Genomic DNA, 14,172 nt, shown 5'->3' with positions numbered 1-14,172 from the left:
CAATGTTAGACTGGGTGAGAAAAATCCAGATGGCAATCGGTGGCAGCAAAGAGGTAGAATGTTCTGTGTCTCTGTTGCTATCCAGCGGTTATCTGGATTTATGCAGCCCATGTATTATTGCCTTACCATGTAGAGAAGGTTTGTTTTATCATTTACTAAATTAAACAAAAATACATTGAATCAACAATTACACAGCAAATTGACATAAACATCTTGTGCAACCGAACATACCAATATATATAGGTCAGCTATTTTTGATAGCCCCAGTATATTAAAATAGTGTAATAATTCCTGAGAAATTTGCAAGGCAGTCTAATTGTCCAGTTAGATAGAATAATGAAAGTCTTTTTTTTTTTTTTACACAAATGGGGATATATAATCCAGCATTTTCAGTGATTTATTATGTAAGTGCTAGATTGTCACACTTAAAAGAGTTTTAATGTCATTGTTCTGACATGCATTTAAATATTAAATTGTTCATATTGTCTAGTTAGGAGAATTTCTCTTCCAAATGCAGAAAGTTGTTTTCTCTTTTTACGTAGAAAAGGAGGCATCACTTTTTTTTAAAGAAAGTGATTCAAAATCTTGTCCATGTTTATCTCTTACTATTATCTCTTATTTGAAAGTTTTCTCCTATCACTGAATGCCAACTGTTTAATCTCTGTGATTGTTTGCTTCCTGAAGAAGTCATCATTTTATGCTTCAGAAGTTTTTTTTCTGACAATTATTATGATACATTCAGTTTCAAACTTTAACAGTTCAATCTTTTTGTTAACAAATGGAATGAGAATTTGAGTAAGGGATATTTATTTTTATTTTGTGATTACATTTTTTATCCCTTTATATTGATAAGTAAGGTGCTAAACATTCATAATACTCCTTCCTTCTCCTATTTTCCCCATAACAACCACCATGTAAGGTGGGTATATGCTATTGATTTTAAGATTTTTTTTTGTATTCATTCAACGAATAAGAACATTTTGTAAATACTACACATCATACAGCCTCATGCCAAGAACTTTAGCCTTGAACAATTTAATTGCTACAGGGACGAAGTTGTTCCCCCATATCTTTTACACCACAGTTGGTATCGCCTATGCCGGGCTGTGTGCGGAACCTTGCTAGTTATGAATGGACAGAATAGAATTTCACTTGCATGTAATTTGGGAACTTAAAGAAAATGTTTTAAAAATAGATGACTTACACAAATGTAAGGTGAAAGAGTGTTTACTGTTCTGTCATCTTGGTAAATCTGCTGAATGTACAGATTAATGCAAATTCTTAGCTCTGATATTTTTAAGTAGAAAAGTACAGTTTCTATCAAAATTCTTACTGAAAGCAGAATTTACAATTTTAATAGTGTTTGTGCTTCTGAATTTTGGCAAAACCTTTAACTGATCAACTCATTTTCCTGCTGTCTTTAACACAACAGATGTCTAAGCACTATTTCTACAGCTATACTGTTTTAAAAATAAAAAATGATTAGTTCACAAATTTCTTCATGTTTTAGAAGAAATCTTATACGTCAGATCAGATATAGTTTCACAATATTATGTTTGATGTAGTGACAGAATTCCTCCTGGAAACCAAATCACAGTTCTGCAAATATGCATTGAACTACTTGGGAGAAAAAGAAAATAAATAAAGACGAAAAAAAACCTGTACTGATTCTCAACATTTCCCTACTATATGCCTAGAAGTTGAGTCATGGCAAATAGACTTCTTTTTTTGTTTGTTTGTTTGAAATGTTTCACTGCTTATCCAAGTAGTTTCTTCAATATTCTTCTTCCCTAATATATGTGATTCTTAAAACAAACCTACTCTTTCTACCAAACCTAATTGATATATCCATCTTTTCCAAAAACATGACTGTCGGATATAACCATCTTCTTATAACTGAAGTCTGAATAACCAATTTTGAAAATAAGATGCTTACAAAGTCATTTTTAAAAATATGGTTTGACATTTTAGAAAGCTAGATATTAATACATAATTAAATAAAAAAACATCACTTACTCTAAAACCAGCAAGAGATTTATTTTCTATTTTGTGTTAAAATCACATGCATAATTATAGAATATTTTATCATTAAAAAAATACTTTACAAAAATGACAGTTTACCTGCAACTGCTATAAAATTTCTTGAAATATATATAAAAAGTTGCTTTCAATAAAATAATAATAAAGCAACTATTTTTAAAAAAAGGCTGTTATCCATATTTTTACTGATGCTCTGCATCGGAAAATAATGCATTGATATACTGATTAAATGGTCAACCTAACAGTTAGTTTAAAAGAAGTTGGATCCACTGCATATGGAATTGAAAATAATGCATAAAATAAAGATATGAGTAAAACCCACTACATATCTGCAGATGATGGCACTGCAAAACATCTGAGAAGCCACTGTGCCAGATTACAATTGGTGGATGCTATGTTTTGCTTTCAAATTTCCCATAAAGCTGGATCACAGCATTTTTTTTTGTAGATTATGTATGATCACTGATGGTAATTCATAATTCATACTTTTACTGATCAGTAGGGTTTAGGGAATATGAATCATTTAATTTCAACTCCCAGTCAGTTTACATAACAATTAAAATAATTAGCTTTATGTATTTTGGTCACTGTTGTCACTCTGGAATATTGCCCCATAAGGATCACTGTTGATGCGTTTATACACAAAATGGAAGACCTGAGGCTGTGGCCGACTGTGCAGTTCAGCTTTGATTTTTTGGGGATAGGTATCTTCTGTCAGTTGCTGCCAAGTGTCATCAATAAAAAGAAACAGGCTAAAGTTCTCAGGATTATCCACTTTAAACTTCTCAGCACAGAGCTGACACACATCTTCTGTAGTAATATATGGCCTCACTAGCAATGTTTTTCCTGTGCAGCCACTGTTGATTTCCTGGAATGCAACTCGTAGATAGTTCTGGGGAGGGGGAAAATATATTGAAAAAATTAAAATGTACAATCGGTAGCAAAGCATTCAATTCTACATTTTGCACCAGTATAAATAAAGTAATCATTATCATCATCATCGTACTCAAAACAGGAAGGTATTATTCAGAGTGGTGTTGCATAATATTAATATGCAAATGGGTATTGCAAAGACTCTGAGGGAACATATAATGGGTTCAGAGAAAAAAAGGAGGAAGGAAGGAGTTGATAAAGAAGGGAGGAAAGAAATGCAAAGTAGGCATGCTGGAATACAATTTGTCCTTGTAATACAGATAATCCTCACTTAACAGCCCTAACTGGGACTGAAATTTCCATCACTGAGCATTGCGGTCAATAAGAGAAATATCACATGATCTCACTGCTTAGTAGTACTTAGCAGTTTTGGTAGTCCTAGTTGCAGTCATTAGGCCAAGATTTAGGAAAAGACCACATGCATCTCCTGTATGTTTTTTGTTAGTTGAGTGAAATCTTTCTCCCCGTTTTTAATTCTAAATGCAACTGATACATTGCATTTGACTTTTTCAAAGGAAGGGTTGCTTAACTAACATCAGCCAGGGGACATCATCTGTACGGTGCTATGCACTCTATAACACCAGTCTTCTATCTTGTACAAAACAGAAAAATCACTTTCTGGAAAACATAAATGATACCTGAAAATCATCAACAGATGGGATTGTTCTGTTTGTTGTTCTCCGCTTATGCCACTGCCTGAGAGTATTTCTGGCCTCTGAACACAACAATCTGGCTGCTTGCTCTTCTTGGAAATTCTTAATTAAGGACAGCGCTCCATATGCACTTGTCAAATAGTAGCCTCCTGTGAAAATTACAAGGAGAGAAATAATTTAATGAGTTGGTTATATGTGGAGGAATAAATCAAAACCATATCCATAATTTCCATGAAATATTAATTTGGAAGAAACTCAAAATAGTTTGGCAGTTATTTGGAAACCTGTCAGAGTCCTTAGATTTCTCAGAAATTTGTTAGGGATTCTTAGTGAGGAGATCAAGTCTTTAAAGGCTATTTAACTATCATGTTTTCCATTATAGCACAGCACTGTAAAAAATAATAGTATATTATTCATTTAAACTCTAGTGAGGTTCAAACGATCTGGTTGAAATGTCATGAATACCGAAGATACATGTTTACATTTTGAGAATATTCTATAGAGGAGAGAAGTTCTGCAGCAGAAATGCTTATACAGCAAAAAGGAAGCTTCAAAATAGTTATGCCAATGGCGAATTACAACTTTTCTGTTCCTTTAGTTTCTATCTTCATCTATTGTTAACCTTGCACAAATATAATAGGTAAATCAGAAGCTTTACATTATCACCTAAAAGCAGAGATGAGTAAATTGGGAATCTATGACCCACATAAAGTCTCTGGCAGAGTGTGGTGGGACCTTGCTTTTCAAGAAATTGATCAGTTTCAATTTCACTAGGAGTAAAATCAGATTGATCTAGTGATTAAAATGCTGGACTAGGAATGGTGGAACTTGAGCTCTACGTCTCACCTTCAGCATGAAAGGTAGCTGGGTAACTTTGGGACAGTCACTCCCTCTAAGCTCTAGGAGGAAGGCAACGGCGCTTCTCAAACTGCTGTCTAGAAAACTGAATGGATTTGTCTAAGGCAGTAGCATTTTTTAAAGACTGATTCAAAACCAAAAAGAAAAAAAAAGAAAGGGGGGGGGAGGAGTAAAGAAGATTCAGTCTTTTCTTTCTAATGAAAAAGGTTAAAAATCACTACAAATCAATTGTCCATGGGAACAAAACTTAATAATCTGTGGGAGAGAGAGAGAGGATGTATGTGTGCAAAGGTACTATATCCATGTGCATACTGTATATGTGCTATTGTATGCAATCACACATACATTTGTGTCCAGCTGAAGGTGGGGAATATCCTCAGGAATTATCACGTGACTGGAGTTTTGAGACATTTCTTTCAGCCCCTCTAAGCTCTTTCACTAGAAAGGGAATTATGCCCGCCTCTCCTCAGCCACCAAAGTTTTGGGAAACAGAAAGCCTGATGTTCTTTGGTGGCCTAGCAAATATCAGCATCCAGCCTCTTGGCAAGCAGCTGACTTGAAGTTGTTTTTGTTTTCTCTTGGAAAGGGAAGTTTCTGGTCCAGATTTAACTGCTTCGGCATTCTTTTGTTTTCATCTGTCTTGGGACTGGAGGGAAAGAGTCTCTGGAATGTTTTTCTCTGTTCCAGACTCATGCTGGATCAAATCACTGAAAGTGTAGAAATCTAAAGAAATAGTTCTTTAGAATTAAAGACATACTCTAGGCCCTATTTAAAATGCAAATATCTTCTGAAAATGCTTGCAATCACTTTGAATGCTACTTACTCCCAATAGAAGAGTCAACAGATACTTATAGGGAACAGACAAATTTATATGTTTTTCTCCAGAGGTTATGCACATGCTAAAACAAATACGGTTTTGACTACATTAATACAGACTAGAGAGAGATACTACTCATGTTTCTTTCTCACAACATGCTTTTTCTGATAAAATCATTGACCTATATATCTAAAGGGTAATATACAAAAAGCTGAAAACACACTAAAAGAAGTACCTAATTGCCTCACTATTGCATGACACTAATGCAATGCACTGATTCAAAGATCCAGCTATGAATGAGATCATCCTAAATTAAAAACCTCTCTCTGCCATTTCTCTCAGCCCTCCTTTTCCCTTTAAAGCAGTTGTATCTTTACCTGAGATCAGGGAACTCCAAATCAAATATTAAATCAATAGAATCTGCATGCAGGATGGGAGAAAATCTCTGCACAGGGCCAGTTGTGCTAATATGCAAAAATCCACTCAGGGAATACAATAATGCCTGTGGCAGGGCTACAAGAACATGAATGCAGCACATTGTTGGGGAGGCATAATTTAGGACATTTGTGTGTTCTGCCTGGAGTCCAGATGCATTGGGAAGGGTACAAAGAATCTCTGCATGGGATATGAAAAATTGGCTCAGATTACTTGTGGGACTACCTCTCCCAAGGATATCTGCTCATCCCACTAGATTAGATAGGGTGAGTATGTTCCAATTCCCCATTTCAATGTTACAATTTAATGGGACCTTGGAGGCATGCCTTCTCAGTGGCTGCCCTAGGCCTTTGGAACCAGTCTCCCACCAGAAATCAGTGGGACCCCTACTTTTTTAGACTTTGGGAGATCTAGGAAGACCTAGATTTCCCCCAAGCATTGGCATAGAATGGGGGCTTGAGTTGTGCGAAGGTTTGGTCTAGCTCTGGGGGCAGAGAAGGAGGGGGAGAAAGTATGTTTTAAATTATATTTTATGGATTGTTAAGAGCTATCTAAGGTCATTTATGCGATAGGTGGCCATATAAGTCCTGTTAATAAATAGAAGTCTTGAAAAAATAAAGAATAAAGAATTGAGAAAAAAAGAATAACAAGGAATACTTCCTTAATGAATGCATTTTCATATCACTCCTGCTTATTTTGAGTATGAAACTTTCAGGGTTATGTTGAACAAGCCTGAGGTTTCTAATGCAAACTTTTGATTAGTGAAAGACAAATACTAGTGGACTTTCTTCAGTGCTTTTTATCAATGTCTATGCCAGGGTTGTCAAACTCAAGGCCCGTGGGACAGATCCAGCCCGTGGGAAGCTTAGATCTGGCCTGCAGGCTGGCACTGGAAATAGTGAAGGACTGGCCCATGGTGTTTCTGTCAGCGAAAACGGAGCTCAGGAGGGCCATATGCAGCCCACCTAGGCTCTGTTTTACGCTGCAACAGCCTCCTGCAGCCCTTTGCCAATGAAAATGGAGTTCAGGGAGGCTGCATGTGAGCTACTCGGGCTCCGTTTTCAGCCACGACAGCCTCCTGCCAGTGAAAATGGAGCCAGGCAGGCCAAGCGTGGACTCTCTGAGCTCCGTTTTCACTGGCAAAGGGCTGCAGGTGGCCGTCGTGGCCAAAAATGGAACCTTGATGAGTGATGTCAAGCTGGCCACATCCACCCTGAACACACCCACGGCCTCTCTCTCTCTCCCTCTCTCTCTCTCTCTCTCTCTCTCTCTCTCTCTCTCTCTCTCTCTCTCTCTCTCTCTCTCTCACACACACACACACACACACACACACACACACACACACACTGAGCCTCCCAAGATCAAACACAACCCCGATGAGGCCCTCAATGAAATTGAGTTTGACACCCCTGGTCTACGCCATCTAACCATGGCAACTGCTGGTAGCCAGACTCCTCTGTAGACTTTCCTGGCTCTCAAAATGGAAATACAAATCTGAAGTAATCCACTTCTATAATGCAGAAAGATAATTTTTAATTGACACTCAAAAACATAAATATGAAAACCCCCTTTTCCATATTAGTGGAACGCAGTAAGAGAGACTTTCAGATATCTCTTGGATATCACAAGAGATATACCATAGCTTGTTTGTTTTGTTGTGAGGATAGTCACATTGAATCAGAGTTTTTGTTCAAGCAATGCATGTTAACATACTGTAGCTATTATAATCTAAATTAACAGGCTAAGAGATTTTCCAGTTTCCAAATATACACATACAGACACATAGACACACACTTCATTGATTAAAAAATGCCCTCCTTTTACTTCTGGGAAAAATACTTTTAATTTCATTTGGTTTGGTTATCTCTTTGTTTTGTTTTGTAGGACTTTTTTGATAAGCAGTTGGTAACAAGTTAGAAGCCTTGGCATACTTTTCAAGCTTCCCTATTCAGACATACTATCAGTAATCACATTCCTGGGAGAAAAGTCATCATCCTTAAAAGTTTCAAGGACATTACCTTCTCCATGCAGCAAGGATGGGTCCAGCAGTTCCATCATGTACTCAATTTCAGCATCTAACTCCAGCATGTCACACTGAGCCACAACATAGGTCAGCACTGGCAAAAAGTCATCAGCCCCATACATTCTCCCTAGGGAAAGGATAGGAAATGTAGAGAGGCAGAACACAAACAATAGCAGAATTAATTGCCAGATCTTTTTGCTGTTCTCCATTTGTAAAAGCTGTGCTCTCCACTTTCATTTTTATCTATAACAAACATCAGATACCTATTGTCACTGAATATAGCCTGAGGTTTATAGGAACTCATAGAGCTTTTGGATTCAGCCTTAACTTTCCTTATAGAGGAGGAATTTATTCTGATATCATTTAGATGCTCTCAATAGTCGTGTCTCAAAAGAGTTCCTTAAGGAATGGAAGCAGGATGTAATACAGAACAAATAGCTCAGAAATTTAAGCCAATTATCTCTTGTTCACATATTGAAACACTTCATGAATCAAACCACTTGTGTAATAGTCCATACAAATTTGACAACTTGATATTGTAAGGCTCCTGATTAGCTTCATAACCTTCTATTAACTAATTTCAGAAGTTGGCTCATCGTACATCTTCATGTTATTGGAGATGTACGAAAGTAGATTTGAAAATCACCAATTCATGATTCTAATGCTGATAGCAACAGCATTTTTTTTACTTAGGATTTTTTGACTGGTAAAAGAGGAATAGTATCTCTGGAAACATTTGATTTAAAAAAACCATTTTTTATATAAAAGAATCTCATTCAGCCATCCATGTTAGTAAATGTCCTCAAAAGTTTTCAAATAATTGAATTCCACAACGTAATTCTTGCATTATCAGGTTTGGAAGATTATTGTTTACATTGAGCAAAGTGGTCAGTTTGGGACTCATCTGCTGAGATGGAGATCTTATATCACATATGGAGATACCAGAGAATCTAAGCTATTATTAATCATCCAGTATAAAAATAGTTGACTTTTGCATTAAGCATTTTGTAACAGTCTTCAATATATAGTAACACAACAGCAGCAAATTCAATGGTGTATATTGAATGAATGCCTTTTCCAGCAGTGAATATGGAGGTGGGAGTATAACTGCAATTTCCAAAGAAGCATGGAATATTCCATATGTTTATTTTGTTATTTTGACTCTCAAAAAATTATTTTGGTGCTTAAAAACAATGTGAGTTGTCACCAATATGAAGAGCCTTTCTCATACAACAGTGACACACCATTTAAATTCAGACCAATAAGCATCTTTATAATTACCTCTATAAAGTATTCACAAAAGGAAATCTGAAACATGGTTAATGACAACTAAAATTGTTATTTTTCCCCCAACACATTCAACATATCTAGCCCTATTCATACAGAAATCTGATACAGTCTGAATTGCACCAAGATTTGGAAAAAAATATGTCGCCTTACCTCATCTGGAGCCAAGATTTAGACTGCCAAAAATACTACAGCAGTGTATGATACTACAATACATCAGAAATAAATAAAATGTTTTTTTTTCTTGGCAGATGAAATGGTTCTCATTTTACAGAAACATCTCTGAATAACTTAAAACTCTTTGGCCAAATCTAACATTTACCTGAATTATTTTCCATCACAGTGTAAATCAGTTTGCACACTCTTAGTAGCAACATAACTTTTTTTTCAGGAGAGTACATTTTCTGCATTGCCATGAATTTGACTTTAATCTTTTCAACATCTACGAAATCTGGTGTTGGGACGAAAACACCCAGCTCCTGAGGATTTCGCTGCCGCACAAGTTGAAGATTCTCTTTCAACTGCTTCCATGAGCCATCAACTGTATGGAATTCTTTCAACATCATCTCAACATGGTCCTTGAGGGGTTTCAAGATGCATTTATGCATGGCCTTCTCTAATACCACATCTAAAAAAAGATAAACAATCTAAGAACATTACCTGGCAAAGAAGCCGATTTTTGTTTCCCCATAAAAAGAAAAAAAAAAGTAATTACTTCATCCAGGAAAATTGTTTAATTAAATTTTTAAAACAATTTTAATGTTAAAAACACTCTACCAGCTGCTTTCCAACAAGAAAAAATGGCCATTATCATCTTTATTCATGTTAATAGGAAAGACAAAACTGTAAAATAAAAATTTGTTCATTATAAATTTGTCATAAAATGAACAGATTTTCCTGAATCCCAGAACTATAGAAGTTTAACAAATCTGAATATTTTCGTACAACTTGGAGTTGATTCAGAATGAAGCTCTCAAAAGAGAAATCATACTCCTGTTTAATGTACCATTTTCGCTTTTCAAGACAAAACAAAACTACTTCCATTTGGAAGAAAAAAAATTTCCTGGCTGATTTAGTAATATATAAAGATTTAAATCTTCAGCTAAATATATAATTATTGGGAAACTTCTGCATCTAAAGCATGATATTAAAGCTCTATAAATACAACAATCCAGACTTAATATGTTTTGTCAACCTTGCCTTGCAAGCTTGTGAGAAATTCTTAATTACTTTACCATAAAATTATGTGGTTTCTCAGGATCATTTGTGTACCCTACCTTTTTGTTATCTGCAAATTTGATCAGTACTTCCTCCATCCCTTCATCTAACTTATTAATAAAAATGCTGATGAATACAGATCCCAAGAATGAACCTTGTGACAATCCACTCAATACCTCTCTCCAGATTTAATGAGGAATCATTACTGAGCATTTTCTGAAAATTACCTTCAAGCCAGGTAGTCATCCACTTAATTGTCAGGCCATTCAGGCCACATTTAACAACCTTGCTAAATCAGAATACTATGATGTACTATGGAGTACTTGCTTTATTGAAAGTAAGAGATATTATATTTGTACCATCCTAAAATATACTAACAAGTTTAGCAAGACTTGTCCTTCACAGACTTCACTGCTACTAGTTCTTTACTACTACATTGTTTTCAAAATGTTTACAGACTAATCTCTTCAGGATTTTCTTTAAAATCTTCCTGAGTTTGGACTGCTCTGTGATTTCCCAAATCCTCCTTCTTTTTCCCTTTCTGAAGCTAGGGACATTTAATCTCATTCAGATATCCGGGCTGAATGAGGACATATTGGACACAAGATTTAAACTCTAGAGACACAAGATTCACATTCATTTGGACTTAAGAGATATTGCCTGACCACCTATCTATCAATCCAACTGATTAATTCTGCCCTTTGATTTTGCTTGTCATAACATAATACTCAACTGGAAAACTAGATACTCTATAAATGACTGGTCCTTATTTTGGGCTCCAGGAAATACATTCAGTCCATTTTTGAAAACACCTAATTTAAATCATATTCTTAACATTAATTGCTACATTATATCTCCATTATTTTCTTGCTCTCTTCACACACAGAAAATATCCTAAAGTCACTGACAGTTGAGCAGCCAATACATTTGTTATTATTGTGGTTGGTTGCACAATGCAGTCAGCCAGATGTTCAGACTGTCGGAAGAAATATGCCATCTGGGTTCAGTTCCAAGTGGGGAAAAAGACACTGGAAACATGGAGCTGCTTGGAAGGATGGTTTAATGGAGCAGAACCATTAAGCACATGGTCCTGGTGCAGCTGAACACATGGAGTGGAGAGAGATTTATACCCTCTCTTGGGCCTTGCCCTAGAGCTTCCTGTTCCTGTGCAAGAAACGTATCCTATTGGTTGTCAGACTCCCAGGAGGCTATGCAGGGGTCCAGCTAACCTTGTAGGCTGTCTGTGTCCCAGGCTTGGTTGAATTTTGCTGGGTGATGATGTAATGAAGATGCTTATGTTCTGAAAGGGTGTTGGGCAATTCCTATTATGGCTTAATGGTTTAACCATGGCTTAATGGCTTAATGGTTTTGTCCTGGTTTGGATCTTGAGTGAGGGCTAATCCTATCACCCTGGAGCTGAAGGCCTTTTGTCTTGTAGATAAGATGGCCCAGTCTTTCTGGGGCTATTAAAACAAAGGTGGGGGCTGCTTTCCAAGAGCATGTTTCTCCTTTTCTCATCCAGGGAAATATAATATTCTCCCTTTTTAATATTTCCTAAAATATTTCATTCTTCTAGGAGGGGTGTGGGTGCTAACTTTCTACAAGACTTAATTTAGCATTTTTAATCCATATTGTTGCACAGTCAGTCAGTTGTTTAGACTGGATTTGGCATTTTTATTCACCTATCGAGTCCTTTCCAAGGACATGGCATAAGCAGATGTTGATGTTTGATGATGTTAATGGTATTGTCACAGGATATAAGCTGTCCTGAATGAAGTAGCCTTTTGTAATTGACTTATGGTGATTATTTTCAGAGTAATGGATAATTATGCATAAAACCACTAGCATATTTTTTTAAAAATAACCATTTGAAAAGCTGAAAGTGGTGGTGGAGAAAAAATAAACACCAATTATAAATATGAAGTTTTGTTATAAAAGATTCTTAATAAAATGAATTTATATTTCAGGGGGTGGAGAAGAACATTGGTGATAATGCAGGAAACTACAGCTGAGAATATGATACACAAGCTGCAAATCTGGGGGCTGTGTTAGACTGAAAAAAAACTTGGCCTCTCTCTCTCCATTGAAAGACAAAACCAATCAGCAACAAAGTCACTGCCACACACCCACACAAGCATTAACATTGATTTTTTTTTTTCCTGAAAAGGAGGAAATGGTGTAAACATCTTTTATTTTGACAGACTATCCATCCTTTCCTCCCACACTTCTATGTAGAAGGTTCCCAACCAGTTGGAATCTCTGAATAAACTGCAACATTGTTTTCCAGAGACACTATGTATTGTGTATACAGACAGTCAATATTTGTAACCTTGAATGAATATTTGTATACCTCGGCACTAACCAAAAAAGGAGAACTTTTATCAGTTGTCTATAGCTTCACTCCCTCTGAACATTATTTTTCCACAATTCCTAACACTTCATCCCAATGCGAAGTTATCTTTTCTGACTCTCCTTTAGCAAGTGGCGATCTGTGTCCTAATGCACTCAGTACAATATGAAGAGCAGAGATGCGGCAACAACAATGATGCTTATCAATTCAGTTTAAATGAGTAGTTTGAGGGAAAACCTTTTTTGCAGAATTTTTGGTAATTTTACAAAAAGTTACTTGGCAAATGATACATGAAAGGGGCTGGGGGAGAAGTGGGGTGATTCCTTGGTGGCAAGGTTACTGGATAGGACTAGCATTTCACTAGTGTCTGAAGGCAGTTATGTAAAATAGGGACATGTGAAGTTGTTTTATGAGCTACACTACAATTTTTGTAAGTTTCATTCTAAAAATAATTCTTTTCCTGTTCATCCAATTAATCATTATAGGTTGCTCAAGAATTTGTCTCAAACAACTTATGATAATGACATGCCAGTGGTGGGTTCCTCCCGGTTCTGCCGAGCGGTAGTGATGACGATATGACATCACCAAACCGGTTCTGTCCCCCTGCCCCCCTGTGTTAGTCTTACCTTTTATTTGGCCCCACCCCCAATCTATTGCTGCCTCCTGAGTCCCAGCTGATCGGCTAGAAGGAAAAAATCTGTTTAAACTCTTGCTGCAGGGCTTCAAAGGGCCGCCCTACAGCTGATCAGTGTTAAAAGGCAGTGTGGTGATAGACCGCTGTCTCCAAAAACAAATGAGTAGATCAGTGCCTGCAAAAATAAATGGGTAGACCAGTGCCTCCAAAAACAAATGAGAAGACTGGTGCCTCCAAAAACAAATGGGTAGACCGCTGTCTCCAAAAACAAATGAGTAGACCGGTACAGTTCTGCAAGCAGTTAAAAGCCTGGTAGACCAATACCTCTGCTAAATCCTAAAGAATTGTCACATGACCATCAAGCCATGCCCACAAAATAAGCCACGCCCAGAGAACCAGTAATAAAAATTTTTAGAACCCATCCCTGTGACATGCCACTATCAATCTAAAACACATGCACACATAACTGTCTCAAAAAAAATCCACTTTGGTGCTCCTCTTGAAAAGAAAAAAAATCCATGAGGAAATTGACTAAACAAACATTGATAAGGAATTAAACTCCAATTGTCCTGAAGAAAATTTTCTAAAACTACTCCAATGAAAACTCAGTTGCAAATTTTGGTTGAATGTCTTTGGGACAAATTTTGGTTGAAAAATGCAGTAAGAGAAATAAAGCAAAAGAAAAAAAAGGTATAAATTTCTGGAAAAATTAGATAAGCAAAATATTTAAGGGTTGTTGTGGGGCCCTCAGTACTGTATCGTGCTAAAAACACGTAAGTTATTTTCTCATCACTTTAAAAGCAGGGTATCAGCTAAAGAGGTGGTTGAATCATTAAATGACTAAGTCCTGGAAACTGAGAAGTACTTTAAATAACTCCATTAACTTCCATTATTTGCCAGGCACATAATCATGTCTTGAATCAG

At 36.4% G+C, this 14,172-nt stretch overlaps 1 protein-coding gene across 3 annotated transcripts in view; it reads right to left on the bottom strand.

Annotated features, from left to right (window-relative positions):
- Window positions 1–2,012: 2,012 nt before the first annotated feature.
- RIN2 (Ras and Rab interactor 2) overlaps window positions 2,013–14,172 on the bottom strand; it is an 83,821-nt gene continuing 71,661 nt past the window's right edge. For all 3 annotated transcript variants that reach the window (XM_034411740.3, XM_087891274.1, XM_034411741.3), the window contains 4 exons: window positions 9,369–9,674; window positions 7,755–7,886; window positions 3,612–3,775; window positions 2,013–2,932 (listed from right to left, as the gene is read on the bottom strand). In XM_034411740.3, the coding sequence (XP_034267631.1) occupies window positions 2,612–2,932; window positions 3,612–3,775; window positions 7,755–7,886; window positions 9,369–9,674 (923 nt within the window). In that variant the 3' untranslated portion in view covers window positions 2,013–2,611. The remainder of the gene's footprint in view (window positions 2,933–3,611; window positions 3,776–7,754; window positions 7,887–9,368; window positions 9,675–14,172) is intronic.

Source organism: Pantherophis guttatus, chromosome 3 (genome assembly GCF_059756535.1).
Source record: "Pantherophis guttatus breed Tessera chromosome 3, ASM5975653v1, whole genome shotgun sequence".
Taxonomy (NCBI): Eukaryota; Metazoa; Chordata; class Lepidosauria; order Squamata; family Colubridae; genus Pantherophis; species Pantherophis guttatus.
This window is presented reverse-complemented; position numbering and strand designations above follow the sequence as displayed.